General features: G+C 33.3%; 1 protein-coding gene across 1 annotated transcript; it reads left to right on the top strand.

Annotated features, from left to right (window-relative positions):
- Positions 1 to 2,557: 2,557 nt before the first annotated feature.
- Positions 2,558 to 5,675, top strand: LOC148601197 (uncharacterized). Its single transcript, XM_088555764.1, has 3 exons — positions 2,558 to 2,716; positions 3,738 to 3,935; positions 4,732 to 5,675. Exons 2-3 carry the CDS (start codon positions 3,750 to 3,752, stop codon positions 4,969 to 4,971), a joined length of 426 nt encoding a protein of 141 aa, XP_088411890.1. The 5' UTR covers positions 2,558 to 2,716; positions 3,738 to 3,749; the 3' UTR covers positions 4,972 to 5,675.
- Positions 5,676 to 25,201: the final 19,526 nt, after the last annotated feature.

Raw genomic sequence — 25,201 nt, 5'->3', positions numbered from 1 at the left:
CATATTTCTTAAATGATATCTTTGATTTACATGAAATTTTATACAGAGTTGTTTTGATACAAATGTTTGAAGGTCGGTATATATGTTAGGAAAAATCCCTGTTTTTTTTCCTTTATATAATCTATAATTGGAGTTTTTTTTTAAGATTAACTAATATATAGCACCGTAACGTGAGAACACCTATCTTTATAATGGTATATAAATATATATATATATATATATATTTCAGATACTTTTATAATTCTATTGTTCTATTGAAATGGATGATAAAATGAACATGAAATGGTGATGAAATGGAAAAAGGAATGGACACAAGGATAATAGAGTCGACAAATTTTGATTGCCACTAGAAAAAGGGGATGTGTAAGGTCGGGCAATTTAGCCTCCTGTGGCGTAGCGCAAAGGTTCCTACTCCTATCGAATACCACAGCAGGGTTCTTTTACGTGTGAGAATGATTTACCAAAATATGTGGAAGAAAATATACGTGAATTATCAATTTGTATTGGTGACATATGCATTTTAACTATTTGTGTATACATGTACAAGATTCACATTTGGAGACTTAAATATTTGGCTGACCATGTTGTAATCTACTGAGGCTTAGTGTACTCATTTAACGTAGGACATTGTTAACTCAGAAACTATCTTGCAGGTCACTCGTTGATGTTTGAATAAATAGGTACACTTTTGGTCGGCATAGAATGGGTCTACGCTTTAAACAAAAAGAAAAAAAATATTTATGATTATTTAGCCCATTAATAGCATGATAAGTGTTTTCGGACAACGACCGATTCCTTACCTAAAATATGAACCACTTACAAAAGTTATCCATTACATGCGCGTAGCAGCGGAAGACAGCCGCCGTTCAAATACTTGGAATTGTCTTCGGCACGGCATGCTGTACCATTATTCACATATTCACTCTTTAAGCAAGCTTTCTGAGTTGCCTTATAAACAATAACTGTATTGTATTGTCAGTTTTGGGTAAAATATTGCAGGAATATGTTAAGTTATACGAAATTCATTTATCAATTATTAATTGGTGTACAGGTCGTATACTCTAATAGTGCAGTGAAACATGTCTAAATCGAACAATGAATAAAGTGAAGACCTGTTTAAACCAGAAACTTTATGAAGTCCTTATATCAGATTAAATGTATTTTGAACCTTACTTAGTCGAACACCCGTTAAAACTGTACACATTCTACAGTCCAAAAAGGTTTCTGTATAGTGCGCTGATGATACATGTAGTATATGCACCCCACGCATAAATTCAGTTTAAACAGTTCACAAAGTAGAGAGGTAATATGACCGAATTTTAATGTTAGTAAACAAACGATCAAATAGAACGTTACCTACTTAATTTATCTATACATTAAGATAAGACTTATCTCTATCGACACACATAAATTTAGCTGAAAATTTTCCGTATTTGAACCTTTCTAGCGTATAGAAAAATAGTTAATTCGTTCCTTGACCCAAGCGTTTTGATTAAACTACTCCGTTCAGACTTCAATTTTATTACTCATTTATAGTTGATAGACTCAGTTTAACATTTTTTTGAATCAGACAAAATACCTCCTTCTGTACATGACATACTTCATAAAAACGGCAATGGATTCCGGTCATTTATGTTGTTAACTTTTAAAACGTACATAGTAATCTTGACATAATCTTAGAGTAAACAATTCGCAACAGTCACAAAAAATTACATATCTTGATTTTGATAAAAAAAAATTTAAAGCATTTTATAACGAATTACTGAGTGTACTTCTTAGTTTGATGGGTGTTTTGGATGGTCTTTTTTTTTATTATCGTTCGAATCCTGGTTTCAATGATTTCCCCTCCATATAAATATTATTAAACCTTAATGTACAAATTAAATAGCCAATGAATGTAATCAAAGCGGATTCAATGGATAATATAAACCCGCTTTTATATATACCAAAATGTTTACATTACGTCTAAATATATGACGCGTAAAAATCTTGTATTTTGAAATCAAGTCGGTGTTTTTTTGTTTTTTTTTGTTTTTTGTTTTTTGTTTTTTTGTTTTTTTTTTAATACTGATATATATTGATTTCACTGTACTGATTTCATTTGAACATAAAATGTAAAATCCAGATTCCACGTCTAACTGAAATCTTCAGCTCTTAACAATGATAATTCTTCAATATCTAAAGATGTATGATAGGAGGTTGAGTTTTGAGCAGAGAACCTTACCCTATCGGTGAACCTGGTCCATGCTCCCAGTCGTTAGTGGAGTCCGAGTTGCTTTTTTGCATCTGTTACTTTGTGTGTATGATTTTAGTTACATTGTGTTCTTTGTTGTGTATGTCTGTTTTCCAAGTCTGGTCTTTGTCCCTGAATTGCGTTTTATTAATTACCACTGTAACATTGGTTCCCTTGATTACCCTTTTGCAATTGTTCATTCGTAATTCGTCCGCAATATCCCGATGATATATATTTTGTCTTTATCTCCTTTCACGCGTTCTACACGTGGTTATAACACAGGGTCATGTGATATTCAAATAAAAGTTATATTTAAGTTATCATCACATATATAAATACTTATGCATGGAAAATTTTATTATTTTGTTTTGATCGTAACAGAGTTTTTCCATTCTAAACTTTCTCAGTCGGGCGGCTACTTCTATTGTCCACTAGACTTGAAAATAGCAGATATATTTCAATCTTCCTAAAAACCAATTAAAGGTAAATATTTATTATGTCAACAATATCTTGTGTTGTACTTTGTTTTAAAAACACGTGGTTCAACTTCGTCTAAAGCACTTTACACATAATTTTCATCTATTGTAGAATTGTTTAGGATGTTTAAGAATAAAAAGAATTCAAAGGGTTGTGATATTTTCAAGGATCTTTCATGATACAGCAATATACGCAAAATCAATTGATGGGCAGTGTGGTCGTTTTTTTATATAAACATTTGAAATTTTGGTGGGAAAAGGATTTCTCTTGATTCTTCTTAGGTTTTTGTCATAGTTGGTTTTATATATTAGAAACACCGAAGAAACAACACCGACTTCATGAAAAAAAAATCTCAAATAATGTTTTAAGGAGTGTTAAATCTTTAAAAGAAAAATGGGGGTCACTGGGAAAACATTTAATGCTATCAAATGGGTAAAACCAAATGAGTCCGAAAATCTGACAAAAAAATGCTGAGTTTTTCCGAACATAATTTAATATATGTATTCATTACATTGTAGAAAGGATTTATTGTAGCCTTTTCACTATCAAAACAAATTTTGGAACTTGTTTTATCTGAGCACTCGAATTCAAAATTATATAATGCTATAATACCGCAGAACAATAAGAAAAGAGATACCCAAAGGTATCAATAAAACCAGACTTAAAAAATGTAAAAACAAATATTGTCTCTGACGACCATCATTGTCAAAAAATTTACAAAACAAATTTTTGAGAGAGGGAAGTTTGTTTGGGTAAATATGATAAACAAATAAATAAGACTTTTTTGCTTGTATTGCGAGAAAACAAAGCAAATCCTGCGTAGTAAATTGCAGCAAATGCTTGCGCAAATGAGTCTCTTTATATAATTGAGTACATATAAGTTAGAGTACTAAAAAGCATTTACTTTTGTGAGAAAGAAAATAGCCGTAAAGTTGAATTTACATCCTTAATCGTCAAAATAAATTCGTTTACAATTTCCTTATCATGCTTACACTTTCTTAGAACAGAGATGTCATATTTTTTACAGATTTGGATTGGAATGAGTTCACTAATTAGTTTGTATGGTAGTGGGTCCCTTAATGTGAGAAATGCCTGGAGTCACTGGGTTGATCACATCATGAAGAAACATTATAAACTGGTTTTAACCGGTGCAACATTATTACGTCATAATGGTGAGGTTGCAGCATCTTCTAGAGGATTTAGTATTTCCGAGGAAGAATTTGAGGTAAGTTGTATGTTAAACATATATGATGAGTGTTGTCACCTTAGCATTTATTTACTCAAAAAAATATATATATACACATCGTAATCCGTTCCGATATAGAATCTAGAGCCGGGAGTCAATTCGTTTAATGCAACAAAAATCATCGTATTGTTCTGACTCATGATACACTCGTGGGTTTGTCTTTTTGTTCATACAATAACGATTTCATTATTATTTGTTGAATAATTATATTTAACAAAAAAATGTCAATCCGATTTCATGGCGTCTTCATATAACTTTGTATGTATACGTGTACATTTCACTCTACTCATTTAAGCTATTTAAGAGTAATCGTGGGAACCAAGATTCTAACGGAAATCAAAAGAATGGAATCCAAGGACAAAGATCGGACAGGGAAAACAAACACACACAACTAAGAACATAAAATAACCAAAACAACACGTTCAAAGAAAAAAAGTAAATGAGCAACTCTGATTTTACTAAAAAATGTGAATTAATGAGCCAGTTGTACCGGTAGGGTAAGCGTCCTTGGGCATTGAACACGTTTCTTATTTCCTTTTTGTACTTTAAATTTTTGATAGAAGAAAACAATGAGTCATTAAACTTGCCCGTGATAACAAAAACATAATAATTTTAATGAGAGCATTTAAGACGTGTTTTTAGGTATCAGTAAGCGGTATTACCTTTGATGTAAAGTACATACTTCTGGTAGTTGACGTTGTATTTGATTATCCTACAGTACTGAACAGATAAAGAAAGGATAGAAACTTATAATACTCATACTTACATCTTTCAGAACATCATTAAATGCTTTAGAGATACATCTGCGGAAACAGTAAGACTACGAGGAGTTACATACTGTATTAAGTCACGAGATTCCGACCAGGTCATAGTATTTAACGGTCAATTGTACTTCATCGTAAGTAAGACAAACTGTCTCTACATCGTGGTGATGTGTCGTTCACGAAAAACTTCAGGTAAAGCAGGCGAGTGGATTAAACGAGTAGCTGAGACGTTACGAGCTAAGAAATGCTAGTACTATGCAAACATTGAGATTGAGATCCACGATCTGATTCACAAATGCAGCTTTTTTTTTTCGAGTGTATTACAAATATAATGATTGCAATGTCTATATCAGCAACTATTGTAAATATGCTTACTTCATATCTGTTTATTTTGTTTGCTAACTTAAGGTTATTTTGTGTGATAAGAAAGAATTATAAAGCATTATGTGTAAGCTGTACACATGTACATGTATGAACAATAATCTTAAGTTAGTGATTTTATTTTATTTTCGGGTCGTTATTCTTTGCATTAAAATCTAGCGTTCTCTAAAGTTTAGTACATTCGGATAATTGCACGATATATATTTAAAACTATGGAAAGACAAATTGTTACTCTTCTGGCTCAAAATAAATAGACTAAATACAACGTAACTCATTCAAGTTAGATGTGTTTTGTCAGGGAAGCCGAAACACGAGTGATTCATTAGCTTCCCACTATGATTGATATTACAAGATCAATATATTTCTATTATTTTTTTGTCTGACGCAACAATACTCAGAAAACGTCTTCATTGAAAATATCATGCGAGTAGTTATGAATGAATAAATTCGTTTTGCGGAAAAATATGTGGTGTGACTGGGAGTTGGTAGTGAGTGTTTATTTTACGCAAAGGATTTAAATATACCCTTGTTATTATGTTCCACGAATCTCAATATTAATAAAGCTTAAAATGAACATGTTATGTATTATCTAATGTACTTGATATAACAGTGTTATACCATAACACAAAGTATATTCATAACACAAATGCAAAGAACTATTTTGAAAATCCCAATTCAACGACTGTCATTTCAATAGTTTTAGTTCGTATAGAGCCTGAATCCTTTCAGTAGAATTTAGATTTAATTCACAAAATCATTCAATTTACGTATTGATAATTTTTTTTTGGCGGGAACAAATTAAATGTATTATATATTACATATTGAACAAGTTGTACTTACATGTTGCTGTAGATTCGCTAATTTTTCATATGGTGTGTCTAATTCGATTAAACAAACGCTTATTAGCAAAGAGTAATCAAGGGAACCAAGGTTATAGCGGTTATCAAAAGAATGTAATCCAGGGGACAAAGACCAGACATGGAAAACAGACATACACAACAAAGAACATGAAGTAACTAACTTCATACATACAAAGTAACAAAAGTAAATGAGCAACTCGGACTCCACTAAAAACTGGGAGCATGGACCAAGTGCACCGGTAGGGTAAGCGTCCTCTGCTTTTCTAGAAACACTCACCGAAAGCAAAGTGGCCATTCCCTACGAAATGACATGCCGATGACTTACGCCGAACATTACCATAGTGGAATTGATTTGTTGGTGTGTTACGTGTAGCATTATCATTAAGGCATTTACAGTAGTTTTATGACTTGTTAGCAGCAGTATCTTGTCATTAAGGAAACATTTAAAACTAAAAATAAATTAAAAATATACTAATTTAGTTCAAATGCTCACATGTCAGTTTAAATAAAACACTTCGTTCAACCTATAAAACATGCCGAAAACAAGACACGGTTAAACCATATTTTTCACAACTTCTTACGTTTAAATATGATCAGTTGGTCGTTTGTATTTAAATATTTGCAACTAGATAGGAAGGAAAATTAACCGCGGCATTTTTGCAATAATTAAGAGCTGTAAAATGTCTTTCAAATAAATCATTCCTAGGAAATAGTTGTTGCAAATTGTTGTTTCATCATGAAAAGCCTGTACCAAGTCAGGAAAATTGTGGTAATTTCCATCTTTCCGGGTTTTACTCTGATATTGACATTTGTTATATAGACTTTCCTTTTGACTAATGTCTAGATTTGATCAGTTCGGTAATTTTGTAACTATTCTACATTAGCAAGTGTATTGCCATGTATTTTATCTTCGCCTCGATTATTGTGTTTATCAAACTTAGGTCTTGCACGTATCAGTATGCATATGATGCACAGCTTATGTCCATGATTTGGAACACATTTATACTAACTCGGGCATCTGCATGTTTTTGTCCTTTGCCCGGTTCAAACATACACTCAAACAACCATCAAATATGAATATATATCTTTTTTGAAAAAAAAACTTTACATTTCACATCTTACATATAAAACTACAATCATTGAAGGGAAGTTAAGGGACTCTAAAATAATACTTTTTGTCAAGTCAAGGGTGAAAGAAATACCTATGCAAAATGTCCAAAAAAATCTTAAAACCTTATATATATATTGGTTTAATAAGAATGACAACTTTTAAATACAAAAGACAAATACGTCGACAGTTAAAAATTAAGAACTTTGTTACCAACTTATTTTTATGTCTAATCGGATAAAACGAGAAAAGTGTAGATTCGTGTTAGCCGTCCTTTTTAAATGTAAGACACTTCAAAGTTTTGTTAGTTCACCTAGAGGTGTGATAATTGGTCTACATATCAACTGTTTTTTTTAGCTAGTTATCTTATCTGGTCACTTTGATGTTGTTGATGTTGGTATATCATAATAAATAACAATAAACTTATTCAGGGTTCAAATATTGACTTTGTTAAATAAATGAGCACATGTACTTTCGTGTAGGCGTCATCCACTGGGTCACGTGGATGATGACGGACGCTTTAGTTCGCATTTGATAATGCAAATGCCTGTAGAAAACACTGTTTCAATTTGTGGTGTTAGCGCAATTCTAATAGTACATGCTTCAAAGCTTTTAAAACCACAGCCATGGTAAAAAGAAGTGATAAACACATCACCAACATTTCGTGCACCACATATGCTGCATCTATTCAAAAATGAGAGGAAACTATTCGTATAAGAATTGAAATAATAACGGAAACTTCATTTTATCATTATTTAACCACGGAATGACTATTTATGTCGTTATTTCACCCCTCGTTATCGCTCACTGTGATAAATGATACAAAATCAATAACAAAATCATTTATATCATTTTTTCTAACGTAAATATACTTTGAAAACGAATTAATTGAAAATATCAGAAGCTATGAATGAATAAAATATATTGTGCAAAAAAATATGTGGTGTGACTGAGAGTTGTTTGTTGGTGTTTATTTAACGCAAAGGATTTTAAGATATCCTTATTATTATGTTCCAAGAATTACAATATTGATCAAGCTTAAAATGAACATATTGTGTATTCTGTAATGTACTTGATATAGTAATGTTCTACCATTACATGAAGTATAGTCATAGCACAAATGCTAAGAACGTTTTTTAAAATCTCAACAACCTGTTTCAATTCTGTTCATTTGAGGTTTTAGATCGTATAGAGCCAGAATTATTTCATCAGAATTTATATCATGTTTCACAAAATCATTCAATTTACTAACTACTAAAATCTTTAATTGGTGGTAACAAATTAAATGTATTATATTTCACATACTGAGCGTGTTGTGCTTTTATGTTGCAGTAGAAGCAATAATTTTTAAATGGCATTTTTTTTCAAAACTAAAGTCCCGGTAAACATTCCTCAATCGTAAAATCTATAAATTATCTTATTTATTTATTTATTTATTTATCTATATTTATTTTTTTTTGTCAATAGCTTCATAATGCATAATAACAATGTTACCGAACTGATAGGTAAACTCTTAGCAAAAGTTAAAAAAAAAAAAAATGTAAACCAACTAAATTTCGTGACTTTCGCGGACGTAGAATTATCGCGAAAATAAGTAGTTGCGAAAAAGCATGTTCAAGCAATTATTTTATTAAAAAAACACGAAAATAAATCTTCGTGAAATTAGCCAACGACAGCAAAACGCAAAAGAAAGTAGTAGCGAAGATAAGTGTGTTTACAGTAGTTAAAAGAACGGGGAAACCAATATGACGGTAATCGGAAAGAGCATACTAGTAATACAGTGATGATGAGTAGACAACAAACGAAGATACACAGAATAAAGAATATCACAATTTTAATGATCACAATATCACACAAATAGAAACAAAGTAAATAAGAAACCCAGACCACTAAAAAGGGCATTATAATAAATGGCAATAACAGAGCAAAAACCGTCGAGTTGGAAAGAACAATCCGCAGTTGCCCTGACTTAGTACACGCATTTCCGAAAAAAAAATGTTAGTTAAACTATGTGTTATATCACAATAAGCATTTTGCTTCTAAAAAGATTAATTTTTTATATCTTACTATATAAACCAACCACAGAGGACAATTGGTAAAATCAGTCACCAAAACAGAACAGTCAATATACAGATTATACTATGCAAATAATATTTTTGTCTGGAACAGATTACTTCTAAAAACAAATATAGATATGAAAAAATAAATGTTTTTCAGTTTACGTGTATCTAAGGCAACGATGACGCATAAAGAATACGGAATACTCCCTACCACCTCTATCATACCTTAATGATTATATGAAGAGTAAGGGTAACAACAAAATTACCGAACACAGCCTATCCCATAATCATGTCCAAAATATTTCTGACAAAATAGATACAACTTCACTGGAGTAGCTGGTATCGCAATGAATGATCATGTACAGACATGTCAAACGAGTTGGAGGATGCAATCTAGATTTGACAGCGCGCTAAATCTCCCACTTACACTGCGGCTTGAATATAGCGGTGGTGATTAAGTAGCATTTGCATTCTACAGTGTCTTAATCGGTAAATCCGTGGTAATTTCAGCACAAACAATAATTTACAAAAAGCAATCATAACTCATTATTTTGAAAGAAACAGAGTGACTGATATCTTCAAAAGAATTAAGTAAGGGACTTTTTAAAATGCATTACCTCATACCCCTGATTCAATGGTTTATTACGAAGGTTTTTATAGCAGTCAAGTAAATCAGAGTAGTAAGCACCTGTTCCAGCGTAGCGAATCAAAGTTTGAAATATAAACACAATATATAGGAGATGAAGATTTATTGTGATAATTTTGAACACCATATGCTTTTGAATAATGTTTATTACAACAAATGAAAGGAAAATTTATGATTATAAAAATGAATACGTTTGTGGTGATCTGTTTTGTAAGTCGAATTAAGAAAAAAAGCATATATTGTCATTTAAAAAGAAAAGTAAGAGTATAAATACATGATTTCAAAAGTTATTTTTCATTCCTTTAAAAATGATATGTCGATGACTTCCACGGAACAATATCATTGTGGCATTGTTATGTCGGTGCGTTCCGTGTAGTATTATCACAATGGCATGGGCATTCATTCTATGAGTTGTTAGCTGTGTCTTTTTATTATTTTATTATTATATTTTTGTTGTTTAACTACACGGCACTATAATGTTCATACAATACCAGATATGATGTAATATAGTGAATATTTTAATGAAATAAGTTATGTGAAATTGGAATATATCTCAAATACAAAACTTTAAACAATGTTTTTAAACAAAAGAGACTTCATTCTTCTATGCATCAAGATTTGCTGATATACTTGTAAACCTCTTTTGGAAAATTTCTATTCTGTCTTTCCTTTGATAGACATTTTCTAGTATTTCAAGTTTATGTTTGTAATATCTAAGAAATTTTGTTACACATAAATGATTGACTTATTTGTCAAATGTATAAATAATTTGCATAATAGGATACAATAATTAATATGTTCATTGCCGGACTCTAATACACCAAAGACAATTTTGTAAAGTGTAAGTTCGACACTCCTTTGAAAAAGTAGAGAACCACCATTCAACCTTGTCTCTCCAAAATGTCTGTACATATTTGCATTCGAATGTTTAATGATTTCTACGTTTTTACAGTATGAATATCTATCGTTGTCAACATAATTAAATCTATATAATAAATAATTATGGGCTAGAATTCCATGAACGATCTTGTATTGAAAACACTGAAGTCGACTTTCTATAGTGTGAATATACGCAAGGCATTTATAATATTAGAGGGGCAATTGGACCAAAGGAAGTCTTAGATGACCTTTTGAATAGTGTTTACATATTCTGGAGGTACATTTTTTGACCCTATTACAAAGATAAGTTTGGATATAGCTAATGGTTTTAAGACTGCTATCTTACCTATTAAGGAGAGGTGTCATGTATTCAAACTCTTTAAAATATTGAAGTCAGCCTCATATCTTGACCTACACTTGGAAATCGATGGTAAAGGAAAACTATTGACCAAACTTTACGACAAACGTGATGACTTTTCATTCAGAATTGTCAACTTTCCTTTCATCTGTGGCAACATCCCTTCGGCTCCTGGGTATGGAGTGTTCATATTACAACTCATACGTTATGCAAGAGCTTGCCGAAATTACGCAGACTTCTTGTATCGCGCTAGAAGTCTAACAAATAGGCTTCTGGAACAGGGTTATGTTGCTACAAGATTGAAGTCATCACTACAGAAGTTTTATGGTCGTCATCATGAACTCGTGGATCCTTATGGTGTATCCATCAGCACCATGAAAACTGATTTATTCAACGGGTCAAGGTTTGCCTTTCCTCGTTTGTCTACCCCGGACTTGACTTTTTATGAGCAACTCGACGGGTGTTTCTAGAAAAGCAGAGGACGCTTACCCTACCGGTGCACCTGGTCCATGATCCCAGTTTTTAGTGGAGTCCGAGTTGCTCATTTACTTTTGTTACTTTGTATGTATGGTTTTAGTTACTTTATATTCTTTGTTGTGTATGTCTGTTTTCCATATCTGGTCTTTGTCCTTGGATTACATTATTTTGATTACCGCTATTACCTTGGTTCCCTTGATTACTCTTTCATTTTTTTGATACCTGAGTCTATGTTTTTTTATGAATTATGATCAAAAACATCATAAAATAAACCTAGTGTTTTAAAAGATCTGGTCCACTTTATTGACAGCTGTCCTTTTTGTATTAAATCTATCTCTTCCAATCAATGCTGCGTCAGTTTTTGTTAAGTTCACCTTAAGTCCAGATATTTTACCATAGTTATCATAAATTTCTAAGGCGCTTCTAGCCGAATATAGATTTCTTAGAAAGCAGCAAGTCGTGAAATCTTGGTTTCAGTATCACCTATCTTAATGCCAAATATGTATTCATCATACCTAACTAAAAGCAAGGATCTCAGCAGCCAAAATAAAGAGGAAAAGAGAAAGTGGACATCCTTTTCTTACTCCTCCTTCAATTGAGAAAGCAGTTGAGCTGTGTCCATTAGTCACGACATAGCTGAAAATATCAGTGGACAAAGGTTTAACCCAATTTCAATCAATAAGATGAGACCCGAATTATCTTTAAGCTTAGTATAAAAATGATATCTGCAATAAGATATTGTTGCCTGCTTCATCCTATGTGCAATGACTGTGGCTAAAATTTTATAACCTACATTCAAAAGTAATAATGGACGCCAATTGTTTAGACGAGTTCTATCATTATATTTTTAGGAATCAAAGTTAGTACTCCCCGTTTTTAATCGATGGAGAGAGATCCAAAAACATAGGAGTATTCAAAACTGTCGATAACATATTTACTTACGCCTTTTTTGTTTGTTTTTTTGTTGGGGTTTAACCTAGAAAACACGCTGAAAACAAAAAAAAAGGTGAATAAAAATTTCCACAACTTCATTTTGCGTTCATATATGTTCAGTTGATATTTAGTGTTAAAAAATTTGCAACTAAATAGGAAGGAAAATTATCCCTGTCATTTTTTGTCAATATTCAAGAGCTATAAAATGTCTTTCGTATAGATCATTCCTAGGAAATGTGGCAAATCATCCTATTGAAGTTTCGGACAGATTAATATTTTACTTGACATGGTTTAAATCACCTTTATAAATTATTGTGTTTATCAAACTTAGATTTTGCACGGCTATCAGTATGCATATGATGCACAGGTTATGTGCATGATTCGGAGCAAACATACATAAATTCGGGTATCTGCATGTTTTTGTACTTTGCCCAGTACAAACACAATTTATTCAAATTTGAACAAATAACTTTTCAACAAAAAACAAAACTCTTTATATTTCACATGTAAACCTACAATCATTAAGGGAAAGGTTATGGACTGGAGACTTAAATTTGTGTTAAGCCAAATGCAAGATAACTATGTAAGATATCAAAAAAAAACTTTCATAACATTTCATATACATTGTTTTATTAGATGACAAACTGGTCGTAAAGCCTTCGAAATGGTTTGGGACCACTGGGAATGACAACTGTTAAATACCAAAAAAAATCAAGAACTTTGTTAACAACTTAATTTAATACTAAATCGAATACAACAATAAAAGTACAGGTTCGTGTTTGCCGTCCTTTTTAAATGTAAGACACTTTTAGTTCAAAGTTTTATTAGTTCACCTAGAGATGTGATAATACGTCTACTTTTCAACTGAACATTTTTAGCTATCTAATCTGGTCACTTTGATCTTTTTGATATTGGTATATTATGTTAAATAACAGTTCACAGATGATCAACTAATTCAGGGTTCAAATAATGACTTTGAAAGATAAATGAACACGTGAACTTTCGGGGTAGGCGTCGTTTGATGGGTCACGTGGGGGATGACGGATGCTTTATTTCGCATTCGATAATGCACATGCCTGTAGAAACTTCTATTTCAACGTGAGGTATGAGGGCAATCATACTTTATCTAAATGAATCAGCTCATGTTTGTATTGATATACAACTCTTTACTATTGTTCATTTGATATGTAATTTTATAAGGAGAACGTGTATGATAAATTTGTCAGAGACAACAAACTTATCGGGATGACAAATATCAACTCAATGCCACCCACGGGTCTTCAATGAAGCACGAGAATACCTTCACACCACTGGGAAGGCTGTAGTTGGTCCCAAAACAACATTATACACAAGTAAAGCGAAATATGTGCCTCTATATACTCCAGCAACTAAGTTCAATTTAACTGAAAGTGAAAACGAAATAAGACATACAAATGTCGGAAATTCCGGACTTGGGACAGGCGTAAAAATGCGGCGGGGTTAAAGATCTATGGTGTGATCACATACCTCACCCTTCTAAATCTGGCCTCTGTGGAAAAAAATTATTCACAATTAGACATACCTAACAATCAGTTTTTTTTTTAAAAAAAAGTCCCTTGTCAAAACAGAAATAAAGAGATTGATTATATGTTACATACATGCACAAACAAAGGACTTTTTTTTTTGAAAGGTACTTTTAATTGTTTGTTTTGTTTTGTTTCTACGTTTACTTTCCTAAGTATCAATTATTAGTATATTCACCGATTTGTAAACAAAAACATGTATTAACATACATGAAAGGCTGTGGCTGTGTAGAAAAACATAAAAAAAGCGTTTATTAAAAGCAAAGTTTGTAACGTTCAATGTTAAAGCACATTATATAGAAACAATCGATTGATATCCGATAACTAAACTGGCCTCTTATGAATGTAAGAGTAATCCAGGGAACCAAGGTTATAGCGGTAATCAAAAGAATATAATCCAGGGACAAAGACCAGACATGGAAAACAGACACACACAATAAGGAACACAGAGTAACTAAAATCATACATACAAAGTAACAAAAGTAAATGAGCAACTCGGACTCCACTAAAAACTGGGAGCATGGACCAAGTGCACCGGTAGGGTAAGCGTCCTCTGCTTTTCTAGAAACACCCGCCGAGTTGCTCATAAAAGTCAAGTCCGGGGTAGACAAACGAGGAAAGGTCAACTATGACCCGTTGAATAAATCAGTTTTCATGATGCTGATGGACACATTATAACGATCGACGAGTTCATGATGACGACCATAAAACTTCTGTGGTGATGACTTCAATCTTGTAGCAACATAACCCTGTTCCAGAAGCCTATTTGTTAGACTTCTAGAGCGATACAAAAAGTCTGCGTAGTTTCGGCAAGCTCTTGCATAACGTATGAGTTGTGATATGAACACTCCATACGCAGGAGTCGAAGGGATGTTGCCACAAATGAAAGGAAAGTTGACAATTCTGAATGAAAAGTCATCACGTTTGTCGTAAAGTTTGGTCAATAGTTTTCCTTTACCATCGATTTCTAAGCCAATAACAGCATTATTAAAATAATTTATCAATTATCTTAATGCAAATATTCACATTGATAAAATCAGTTCTTCAGTAGTTAAATTATCTCAATAAGTTGGGGTGGGGTCTAGTAGAGATAGAGCGTTGGCAATGTCCTAAATTTATATCTTCCGTAAAAAATGAATGTTTTTTAATCGTTGTGCCGGCAGTGACGTATTGTCTATATGACATACAGACATACAGAAACGAGGAGGTTTGCTCTAGGTAAAAGGTTGATATAGACATGTCTCACTATACATAGAATTATTTCTGTCTTATTTGAGGTATTTACAAAATAGAAGTTATCAATGTCTGCAATAGTTCCAGAGTTCAAAGTATGTGATATTAAAACAACAAAGCAATAACAAAATATGACCCACGGAAATAAAGATAAAATGAATGAATAATATTTTTCAATAAATTAATTTGAGATAAATACTTTAATCTGATTGGTTAAAATAATTTTGTTATATCTCAATGAATAAACAAATATTGACACCCCCTATTTAGTTAAATTTAGAGCTACTCTTCTCATGTTTAAAGATAAAACTATGTTTTAAAATTAATTTATAAGAGTTGGCTATGAATAAAAATTTTGTCTATTGAAAATTAACATAAATTTTCCATGTGCATATTTTGTTTATTGCACTTCGAAAATATATTGTCACAGACTACTTGTAAAACAATATGTCTGTAAACCTTTCGCATTCTACAGAAAGTTGAAGTTTTGAGCAATTTATACATCTATTGCAGATTAATGGAGGAATAAAGAGCTATTATAAACATAAATGTTCAACATGAAAATGAATTTTTCAAGATCTTATAATACATAAACTTTGTCATGTGGAATTTGTAATATCTACTTATCAAAGATGTTCACAATTGGGATGGGGGATAGAGAAAAGGGTGAATGCGAGACAAGTAGAGAGGGCGGTTGACAGGAGAGGGGTGGAAGAAAAAGGATGAGTCGAAGAAAGTAAAAAGAAATGAGAGTAAGAAGTAAGAAGGAACCATGATTTGAGCAGAAATCAAACGAACTTATTCCAAAGGAAAACTATGATACACCAAGAGGCTCCTAGGAGCCTGAATAGCCCGCCCGGGTTCAATTTTGCCTTTCAAATGCAATAAATTTAACAAGAAGTTGTCCAACAATTTTGACTCAAGAAGTCTTTGGTAGGACTTATCATAAGATCTTTTCAACAATTGAAAGTTTCTTTTAATCTATCATAATTTTCCAGATATTGACTGAAAACTGTTTAAAAAAGTCATTTTTCCCCTTTCAATGCCAATAACTCTTACAAAAAGTCATCTGACAACTCTTATCCCTGAAGACTTTTGTAGTTCTAATAAAATGGATCATTTCACCTATTGAAAGAATTTGGATTACCCTAACGGTTTTGGAGATATATGTGAAAAACAACTGTCTGACCACTATGTTCTAATTTTAGTAACGACTGCCATGTTTTTGACGGATCAAAAAACCCCACATCAGTTATATGCAGGATACCCCAAGGAACATCCATTCCAATTTTATTTCAATTGGTCAAGTAATGTCAGAGGAGAAGATATTTGAAAGAAATAACATTAAAAATAGCAAAAAAATCGTTGAAAAAGGGCAATAACTCCAACATGGCTTAACGGTTTGTTCGTTTGATTATTGGGGTTTAACGCCCGAGCAGCAATATTTCAGCTATATTCAGGCGATGAACATGAAGTGGATGATAAAATGAACATGAAATGATGATGAAATGAAAAACGGGATGAGACACAAGGATAATGGGGTCGAGAAGTTTTGATTGCCACTAGAAATAGGGAGAGGTGGGTAGAGTCGGGCAATTTAGCCTCCTGTGGCGGAGCCCTATGGTTCCTACTCCAGAAGAATACCAGAGCAGGGTTTTTTAACGTGCGAGGAACGTGGCATCTTTCCCGACACGGTGCACCACTATGGTTTGCGGTCAGGTTTTCCGTATTATAGGCTGACAACCCCAGCATGTAACACGCCAGGGGTACCCCATTCCACCACCTGGGGCACACAACCCAGTTGCTCTGTGGACAGAGCGCCCGAGCCCCCGGCTAGGGTTCTGAGCACTATTTAGTCGCCTTTGACGACAAGCTTAGCGCTGCTATTCTTTTGACTACAGGACATGCATGGGTCTGGCTTAACGGATTAAAACCAAAATTTGACCAGAGATAGATCTCATCATGCTGAACACTTTTACTCATGTTCAGAACTTAGCTGAACATAACGGTTTTGTCCACTTTTGCTTGCCATAACTTTCTTCATTATCCACTACTGTCTCGATTTTGGTGGCCTTTGTTAAATGTTTTTTTTTCCTTATAAAGAGGGTTATCATTTACAATTTTTTTAGACTTGACCTATGGCACTTACAGGTATGGTTTGCATACTCTTCTTTTTTTTACATATCTGGCCCATCCATGTATATCCTTTCTAATTTTATCAAAAACAAAAGAATCCCCAGCTCCGATTACTCTTATGTATCTAAGACCGTGCTTAGATTGAGCTTCACGAATACCTATAATTAAATCTGCTTCAATGGACTGGCTGTCAAGGTCCCAGTTCTTAAACCATGTTTTAAATAGCATAAAACTTACCACTACTGCAAATATAACAGTAATGTTGATATGAAGTAGTTCTTTTTGTCTCTTTATCGATAATGATGGCAACACCACCAGCTGCATTATATGTGTGTTTGTGAGTTCTCGTAGACCATTCACAATCTGTTATTGCTGGTACCTATTCATGATAATTATTTTGCTCATTATCAAGACGTCTTTCTTCTTGACCTATTTTGATAAATATATGATAAATTTAAAGGACGGCTTTGCCAAAACAATGCTGGCTTTTTGTACCGTGTTAGCCTTACAATTACATATCAGGAACAGGCTTACCATATGTTGCTGCAAGATTGAAATCATCACTACAGAAGTTTTATGGTTGTCAATAATGATCATGTTAATTGTTTAATATGGTGTATCCATCTGGCAAATGAGAATTGATTTGTTCACCCTGTCATAACTCTCTTATATCTTTTGTATACCTCAGACATGACATTTTATGAGCAACTCCACAGGTATATCAAAAAAGGCAAAGGACCTTCCAGGGCACCTAGTCCAAGCACCCAGTTTTTATTGGAGTTGGCTCATTTACTTGTTATTTTGATTATTTCGTATTCCATATTACATGTGTCTTGCCTATCTAGTCTTCATCCTTGGAGACCCGTGCAGGTCCGGGTGTCAAAAGAATAGGACTGCAGCAGCGAAAAGCTTGTCGTAAAAGGCGACTATATAGTGCTCAGAACCCTAGCTGTGGGCTAGGGTGCTCTGTCCACAGAGCAACTTGGTTGTGTGCCCCAGGGGTGGAATGGGGTAACCCTGGCGTGTTGCGTGCTGGGGTTGTCAGCCTATAATACGGAAAACCTGACCGTAAACCATAGTGGTGCATCGTATTGGGAAAGATGCCACGTTCCTCGTAAGTTAAAAAAAAAACCTGCTGTGGTATTCTCCCGGAGTAGAAACCATAGGGCTCCGCCACAGGAGGCTAAATTGCCCGACCCTACCCTACCTTTCCTATTTCCAGTGGCAATCAAAATTTGTCGACCCTATTTTCCTTGTGTCCCGTCCCATTTTTCATTTCATCATTTCATGTTCATTTTTTCATCCATCGCCTGAATATAGCTGAAATATTGCTGCTCGGGCGTTCAACCCCAATAAACAAACAAACAAACAAACCAAATCAGAAAACAGATCCGGACACTGAATGCCAAAAGGAATTTAGCCCTTCTGTATTTCAAATTATCAGACTTTTCGTAACATTTTTGCTTCTGATTATTTAAAAGAGTAATCTAGGGAACCAAGGTTATAGCGGTAATCAAAGAATGTAATCCAAGGACAACGACCAGACATGGAAAACAGACATACACAACAAAGAACATAAAGTAACTGAAATCATACATACAAAGTAACAAAAGCAAATGAGCTACTCGGACTCCACTAAAAACTGGGAGCATGGACTAGGTGCACCGGTAGGGTAAGCGTCCTCTGCTTTTCTAGAAACAACAGTGTGAAATAGTATTCAAATTATTAAAAAAAACCAAGTGTTACCTACATTTACTCGCAGATTTTAAATTATCGAGCATTTTCCTCTGTGTTTACTTCATGTTTACTTCACTGGTGGCGCTCAACAACAGCTCTTCCCGAGCTCAACTTCTCCGAGCTGAAATTAATTGTTGCAAATATCTTCTTTAAAATGAGGTGAATATCTAAGATTGTTTAAAGAAATGTCTATGAGTTACATGTAAATACAAATGTATTGAAATATTTAAAATAATGAGGTATAAACTTTGCTTTCAAGTACCGAAGAAAACGTGTTATTTATTTTCATCTCTTTTGCTTTGGTAATTATAGTTATCTCATATACAAATACGCATGCCCAATCACGATTGTCGAACGCCTGTCTGATCGTTATTTACATCGCTTGTTCTACTTCCCATCAACAAATAATTTTCTGAAAGTATAACTTAATTGAACAAAATACATTTTACTAAGCTAATATAACATTATTTTCACAGAAAACACAATATTAATGCTGTAGGCGTATGCTTCTCTTCTACAGGCGTATTTTAACTTGGCAGACGTATACAGGCGTATTTAAGTATGACCTTTCAAATATGGGTATTTTAGGTATCCCGTCCCTGGAAAGGGAGGTATCTATATCTAAAAAAAAACTATCTAAATTAAAGAGTGCAATAGCCGATTTAGCGAATTTCGTTGGATACTAAATTTAAATAGAGATCGCTAAAATTTTATTCTAGTTGTCTTATAAGCTATATTTTAGATAGTTCGATATATTTAAGAGTCCTTGATTCTAGTTTTAACGCCTTATGTTTTGTTTTTTATGGCACTGTCACTGCTTTTTATTACACATTATGACAGAGCAGGTCACTATGTTTGGTTTTTGTCTGATTTATTATTAAACTGCATATACATTTCCGCAGTAAACAATGTTTTAAAATTTCCACAAATTCGAGGTTTAATTACTAGCAAAGGTGATTTACATGTATTTTATCTTGAATATGAAAAAAAATCCTCAGCTAAACTTTTAGATTACTTAGATATTTTATTTAAATCAAACCAAGCATTTAATTCATGCCTAGTAAATACGCGCAAAAATGTCGGATTTATTTAGTAATTACTTCTAATAACTAAAGTTCAATTACAACGTCTAATTCCTAATTAGGTTTATTAACTATAACATTTATATTGTAATTGTTATTTACCATTTTTCAAAATGCCTTTTTTTTCAAAATTTATATTCTATTTGCTGTCTTGTTTTTTCCATATTGATTTGATTATTAATGTAGTGTATTTGCATTTTCGGAGGACGGTGGGTAAATCATGATCTATGAAGTCTACGATGTTATTACTACTATAAAAAGTAGTCGGCATTTTGTCGGAGAGGGTAATCAATGGAACCTAGATTCTAGCGAAAATCAAAAGAATCCACGGACAATTACCAGACTTCAAACAAACCAAACAAAGAACGTAAAATAACCAAACTGATACATACAGAGTGAAAAAAATAAATGACTTCCTCGGATACTACAATACGGAAAACCTGACCTCAAACCATAGTGGTGCACCGTATTGGGAAGGATGCCACGTTCCTCGCACGTTAAAGAACCCTGCTATGGTAATCGATAGGAGAAGAAACCTTTACGCTCCGCCACAGGAGGCTAAATTACCCGACCCTACCCATCCCTCCCTTTTTCTAGTGGCAATCAAAATTTGTCGACCCTATTATCCTTTTGTCCATCCCATTTTTCATTTCATCATCAATATTTCATGTTCATATTATCATCCCTGTCGTGTTCATCGCCTGAATATAGCTGAAATATTACTGCTCGGGCGTTAAACCCCAACAATCAATCAATCTTGATGGATTAGAAAAAAAGCAAACAAGCTGTTTCGTTTTTTGTGACTTCTCGAAAGCGTTTGATAGAGTGTGGCATAAAGGTTTACTGCATAAATTGAAATATACAGCATAATTGGTGATCTTGTAAAATGATTTAAAAGTTTTCTTGAAAGCAGGGAACAAAGAGTTGTAACAAAAATACAAGTTCCCCCTTTGCGGTGTCTCAGCTGGAGTTCCACAAGGGTCTGTTCTAGTTTTCTATTATTTTTCATTTTTATGAACGATGTTTCTGAAAAGCTAATTCCATTGACAAGACGTTTTGCAGATGATACTTCATTTGGAGTTTCTGGAACCGATCTTATACATATTAAATCTATCATCGATCATGATCTTGCTGAACTAGGCGACTGGTCTGAAAAGTGGTTAATGACTTTTAATCCGGATAGGACGGAAGTCTTAATGATCTCTAATATGAGTATACCTCATATTAACATTAACTTCAATAATCAAGCAATTCCTATTATTGACTCTCATAAACACTTAGCTGTATCATTTATTCAAAATGACAAATGGAATACTCACATTGACAACATCATGAAAACGTGATGCGAAAGCTTAAATATAAAATTTGTAGGAATACTTTAGAAAAAAAAACGTTATCTAGTTAACGTACGGCCAATTTTAGAATATGCATGTGAAATGTGGGACAACTGTGTTGTAGTTTATTCGAATAAGTTAGAAAATGTGAAACTTGAAGCTACTAGAATTGTAACTGGATTACCTATTTTTACCCAGATAGATCTAATCTACCGCGAAATTGGATGGAAAACATTAAAATTTAGACGCGAGGGAAGAAAACTCCAAACGATGTATACACTTAACAACCGAATTGCACCTCAATTTCTGTGTAATTTACTTCCTCAAACAATTCCAAGTACTACTAATATCCCCTAAGAAATGATTCAGATATAATATTACTCTTCTGTAGACTTTCTGTAACAGAATCGTTTATTCCCTCTACGATAAGACATTGGAATAAACTAGATCAATCAACAAAAGATTTGGATTTGTTATCAAAATTCAAAAGCGAACTGAAACGTAATGTAAAATCCAATATCCCTAAACACAATGCTTTTGGAACCAGACGACTTAATATTGTTCTAACACAAATGAGAGGCGGAGCATCATTTCTTAACTATGACCTTCATAATGTAAACATTGTTAGTAATTCAAATTGCAGATGTGGATTCAAAGTAGAAACTTAATACCGCTATTTTTTTTTCGAATGTCGCTTTTACAGTCTCTTAAGGCAGGCATTAATGAATGATCTTGCGTTGTTACGGGGAAATTTGCCAATTAATCTAGAACTATTTTTATACGGACATGAGGATCTATCCAACGAACAAAACGTATCATTACTGAAGTCTATTTTTGAATATATTAAAAAAAAAACTCAAAGAGATTCCTTGTTGCTTAACTTTCTACTACTTCCGTTGAACAAGCACACCATGACACAAAAGAACACGTGTCATTTTGTTTATCTTTCTCTTCCATATTTAACTTTTTTTCTCCACTTTTTCACCTGTTTTATATGAGTAATTAAAAAAAATTATGTTTGCGTGCGCATGCTCATAAGATTATTGTATATTTCTTTAAGGGGAAAAGACTTCATAACTAAGATGTACTTGTGTCTAATGCTTTTTGTACGTTATTCGACAAATATTATATGTTGAAACTAAAACTCATACAGTATAAACAGTATGAACAGGAAAGGAAGCTGAAAGGTCAGATAAAATGAAAAAAAGAGTATGAAAACCTCTTGTAATGCACTTATCTAAATTGTCATTACATTTACTTCATTGTTATCTTAATGTACACGTTATCTGCGGAAGACTGCGAACACGACCAAGGAAACAAGTACTTAGTAAGAAATGTTCCATTGAATAATTATCTTAATATCTACCCACTCCCAGGCTGTTTCTAGAAAAGCTGAGAACGCCTACCCCACTTGTGCACCTGGTCTATGCTCCGAGTTTTTAGTGGAGTCCGAGTCCACAAACTTAAACAATTCTTAAATCTGAGAATATACTTCCATGGTAACTCCAATCATTTTTTTTTCATGACATCACAAGCAGTTGAGCGTATTCTCAGACTTTCAAGTCTTGTGGCACGGGAGCCTGGATTCCACTTTAACTGGGAAAATGAAGTAAGTGCAGTAGAATAGGAGTCCTCTGCTTTTCTAGGAAGACCTACCATCAACGAGTGCATGATGTCTACCGTATACATTTTGACATGATGACTTCAGTCTTGTGTATACAACACCTTGTTGAATCAATTAATTGTACAAAAGATTGAAAAAAAATATATTTAACTCCGTCAGGCTCTTGTATAAGGTACGATCTGTTATATAAAAATTCCATACACAGGGATGAAATGATTTTGCCATATAGAAATAGGACTATGACATTTTTAATGAGAAGTCATTGCATTTTGGTAATTAAAGAGTAATCAAGGGAACCAAGGTTATAGGGTAATCAAAAGAATGTAATCCAGGGACAAAGACCAGACATGGAAAACAGACATACACAACAAAGAACATAAAGTAACTAAAATCAAACATACAAAGTAACAAAAGTAAATGAGCAACTCGGACTCCACTAAAACTTGGAGTATGGACCAGGTGCACCGGTATGGTTAGAGTCCTCTGCTTTTCAAGAAACACCCGCCGAGTTGCTCATAAAAAGTCAAGTCCGGGGTAGACAAACGAGGAAAGGAAAACTTTGACCCGTTGAATAAATCAGTTTTCATGGTGCTGGTGGATACACCATAACGATCCACGAGTTATGAGACCTTCCCTGTGTCGATCTACAACAGAAGGCCAAATTATGAGGCAGACTGCTCAGTATCTGTAGTGTCAAGCACTTTGTGATAACTGGAATTAAAAAAAACAAGTTACCGTGATTTTTTTGTAGCAATAAGCCATGTTAAATGACCAGGTTAAGTGGCATTGTTTCTCTTGAACAAAATCAGCGATCAGGATATTTTATGATATTTGCGTAAGAACGATAAAATAGATTCGTAAGCACATAAACATAACGTACCACTCTTACTGTACCGAGTATCTATTGAAAATATATTTTATAATATATGAACAAATGTGTTCTATGAAATATTCCCAAATTAGACAACACTTCAATGTGTTTTTAGGCAGTTTTTTATCCATTAAAAGAAAGAGATTCTTCCAAGTACTATGAACTTTTAAATAAATGTTCCATCTATCTTTGATAAACAACGATGTGTGATGTTTTTGAGTCTGAATTTCAACCACAGATTTGCATGGAATTATTTAAGTGTTGAAATGTTGCAATGCTTTCATAGTCTGATAGTAATTGTGAATCGATGATTCCCACAGATTTTTAATGTTAAAATATTGCCCTTAAGTGTTATTAATCAACTAATAAGGATAACAACAAAATTTCCAAACACTAATCCTTTTTATAACCAGTCAAGTCCAAAATAAATCTGGCAAAATAGATGTATATTTGGCGGTCAAGGAAATCAGAGTAGCATGGCGAATCAATTGTGAAATATAAACACCATATGCAGGAAATGAAGCATATTGCTGCAAAGGTAAGGAAAATTTATGATATTAAAACTCGTCTCTTTATCACAAATCTTAGTGCTGAAATGACCACTGTTGTCAAATTCGAGATGTAGGTCCAAAAAAGAATGCAGAACGGTTAATAGTCTCCTTTATCTCGAGCTCTGGTGGATATATTGTCGGTAACCATTTACAGAAAGAAGAATTGTTGATGGACAATACATCAACAAAATATCTGTATGTAAAGTTAAAGGATTAAGCATCTTTTTTTTTTATTCTTTACGAGGTTCTGAAGAACTAAGAACACCCACACGTTTTCAGAATAATAACTTAACTCTTTTGTTGGTCAGTGCGCTTTTAAAAAAAACTCGGACAAAACACTGATGATATAATAAGACACTCCTTATCATGGCTGATCTTTTGGTCATTGTTACTCCTTGTCATATCCAGAAAACAGGCTACATGGGGTTATTAGAGTGAGGAGATTGAGATTTATTTGTGATTTTGAAATTCTTAATTATTCAATATAATGATAAAGTCTTTTACTATTTCATGCATTACACGGACGCGGAAACAGTACAAATGTTTGCAAGTATGTGTGCGTGACTCTTATCAACACACTTCATACTTCTTAATACCTCCTTGTCAAAAGTACATATTCTCGTAAGTAATTAAATGCTTCCTTCCGTAA

This window comes from Perna viridis, chromosome 12, assembly GCF_037379345.1.
Source record: "Perna viridis isolate PV_CMFRI_1.1 ecotype Kerala chromosome 12, ASM3737934v1, whole genome shotgun sequence".
Lineage (NCBI taxonomy): Eukaryota > Metazoa > Mollusca > Bivalvia > Mytilida > Mytilidae > Perna > Perna viridis.
Note: the sequence above shows the minus strand (reverse complement) of the source record. Positions and strands in the feature narration are given on the sequence as shown.

Excerpts from the sequence above, each read along its gene's own strand:
- LOC148601197 (XM_088555764.1), top strand. The coding sequence starts at position 3,750 with ATGAGTTCACTAATTAGTTTGTATGGTAGTGGGTCCCTTAATGTGAGA. Across the intron at positions 3,936-4,731 it reads TTTCCGAGGAAGAATTTGAG|AACATCATTAAATGCTTTAG; the intron begins GTAAGTTGTATG and ends TACATCTTTCAG.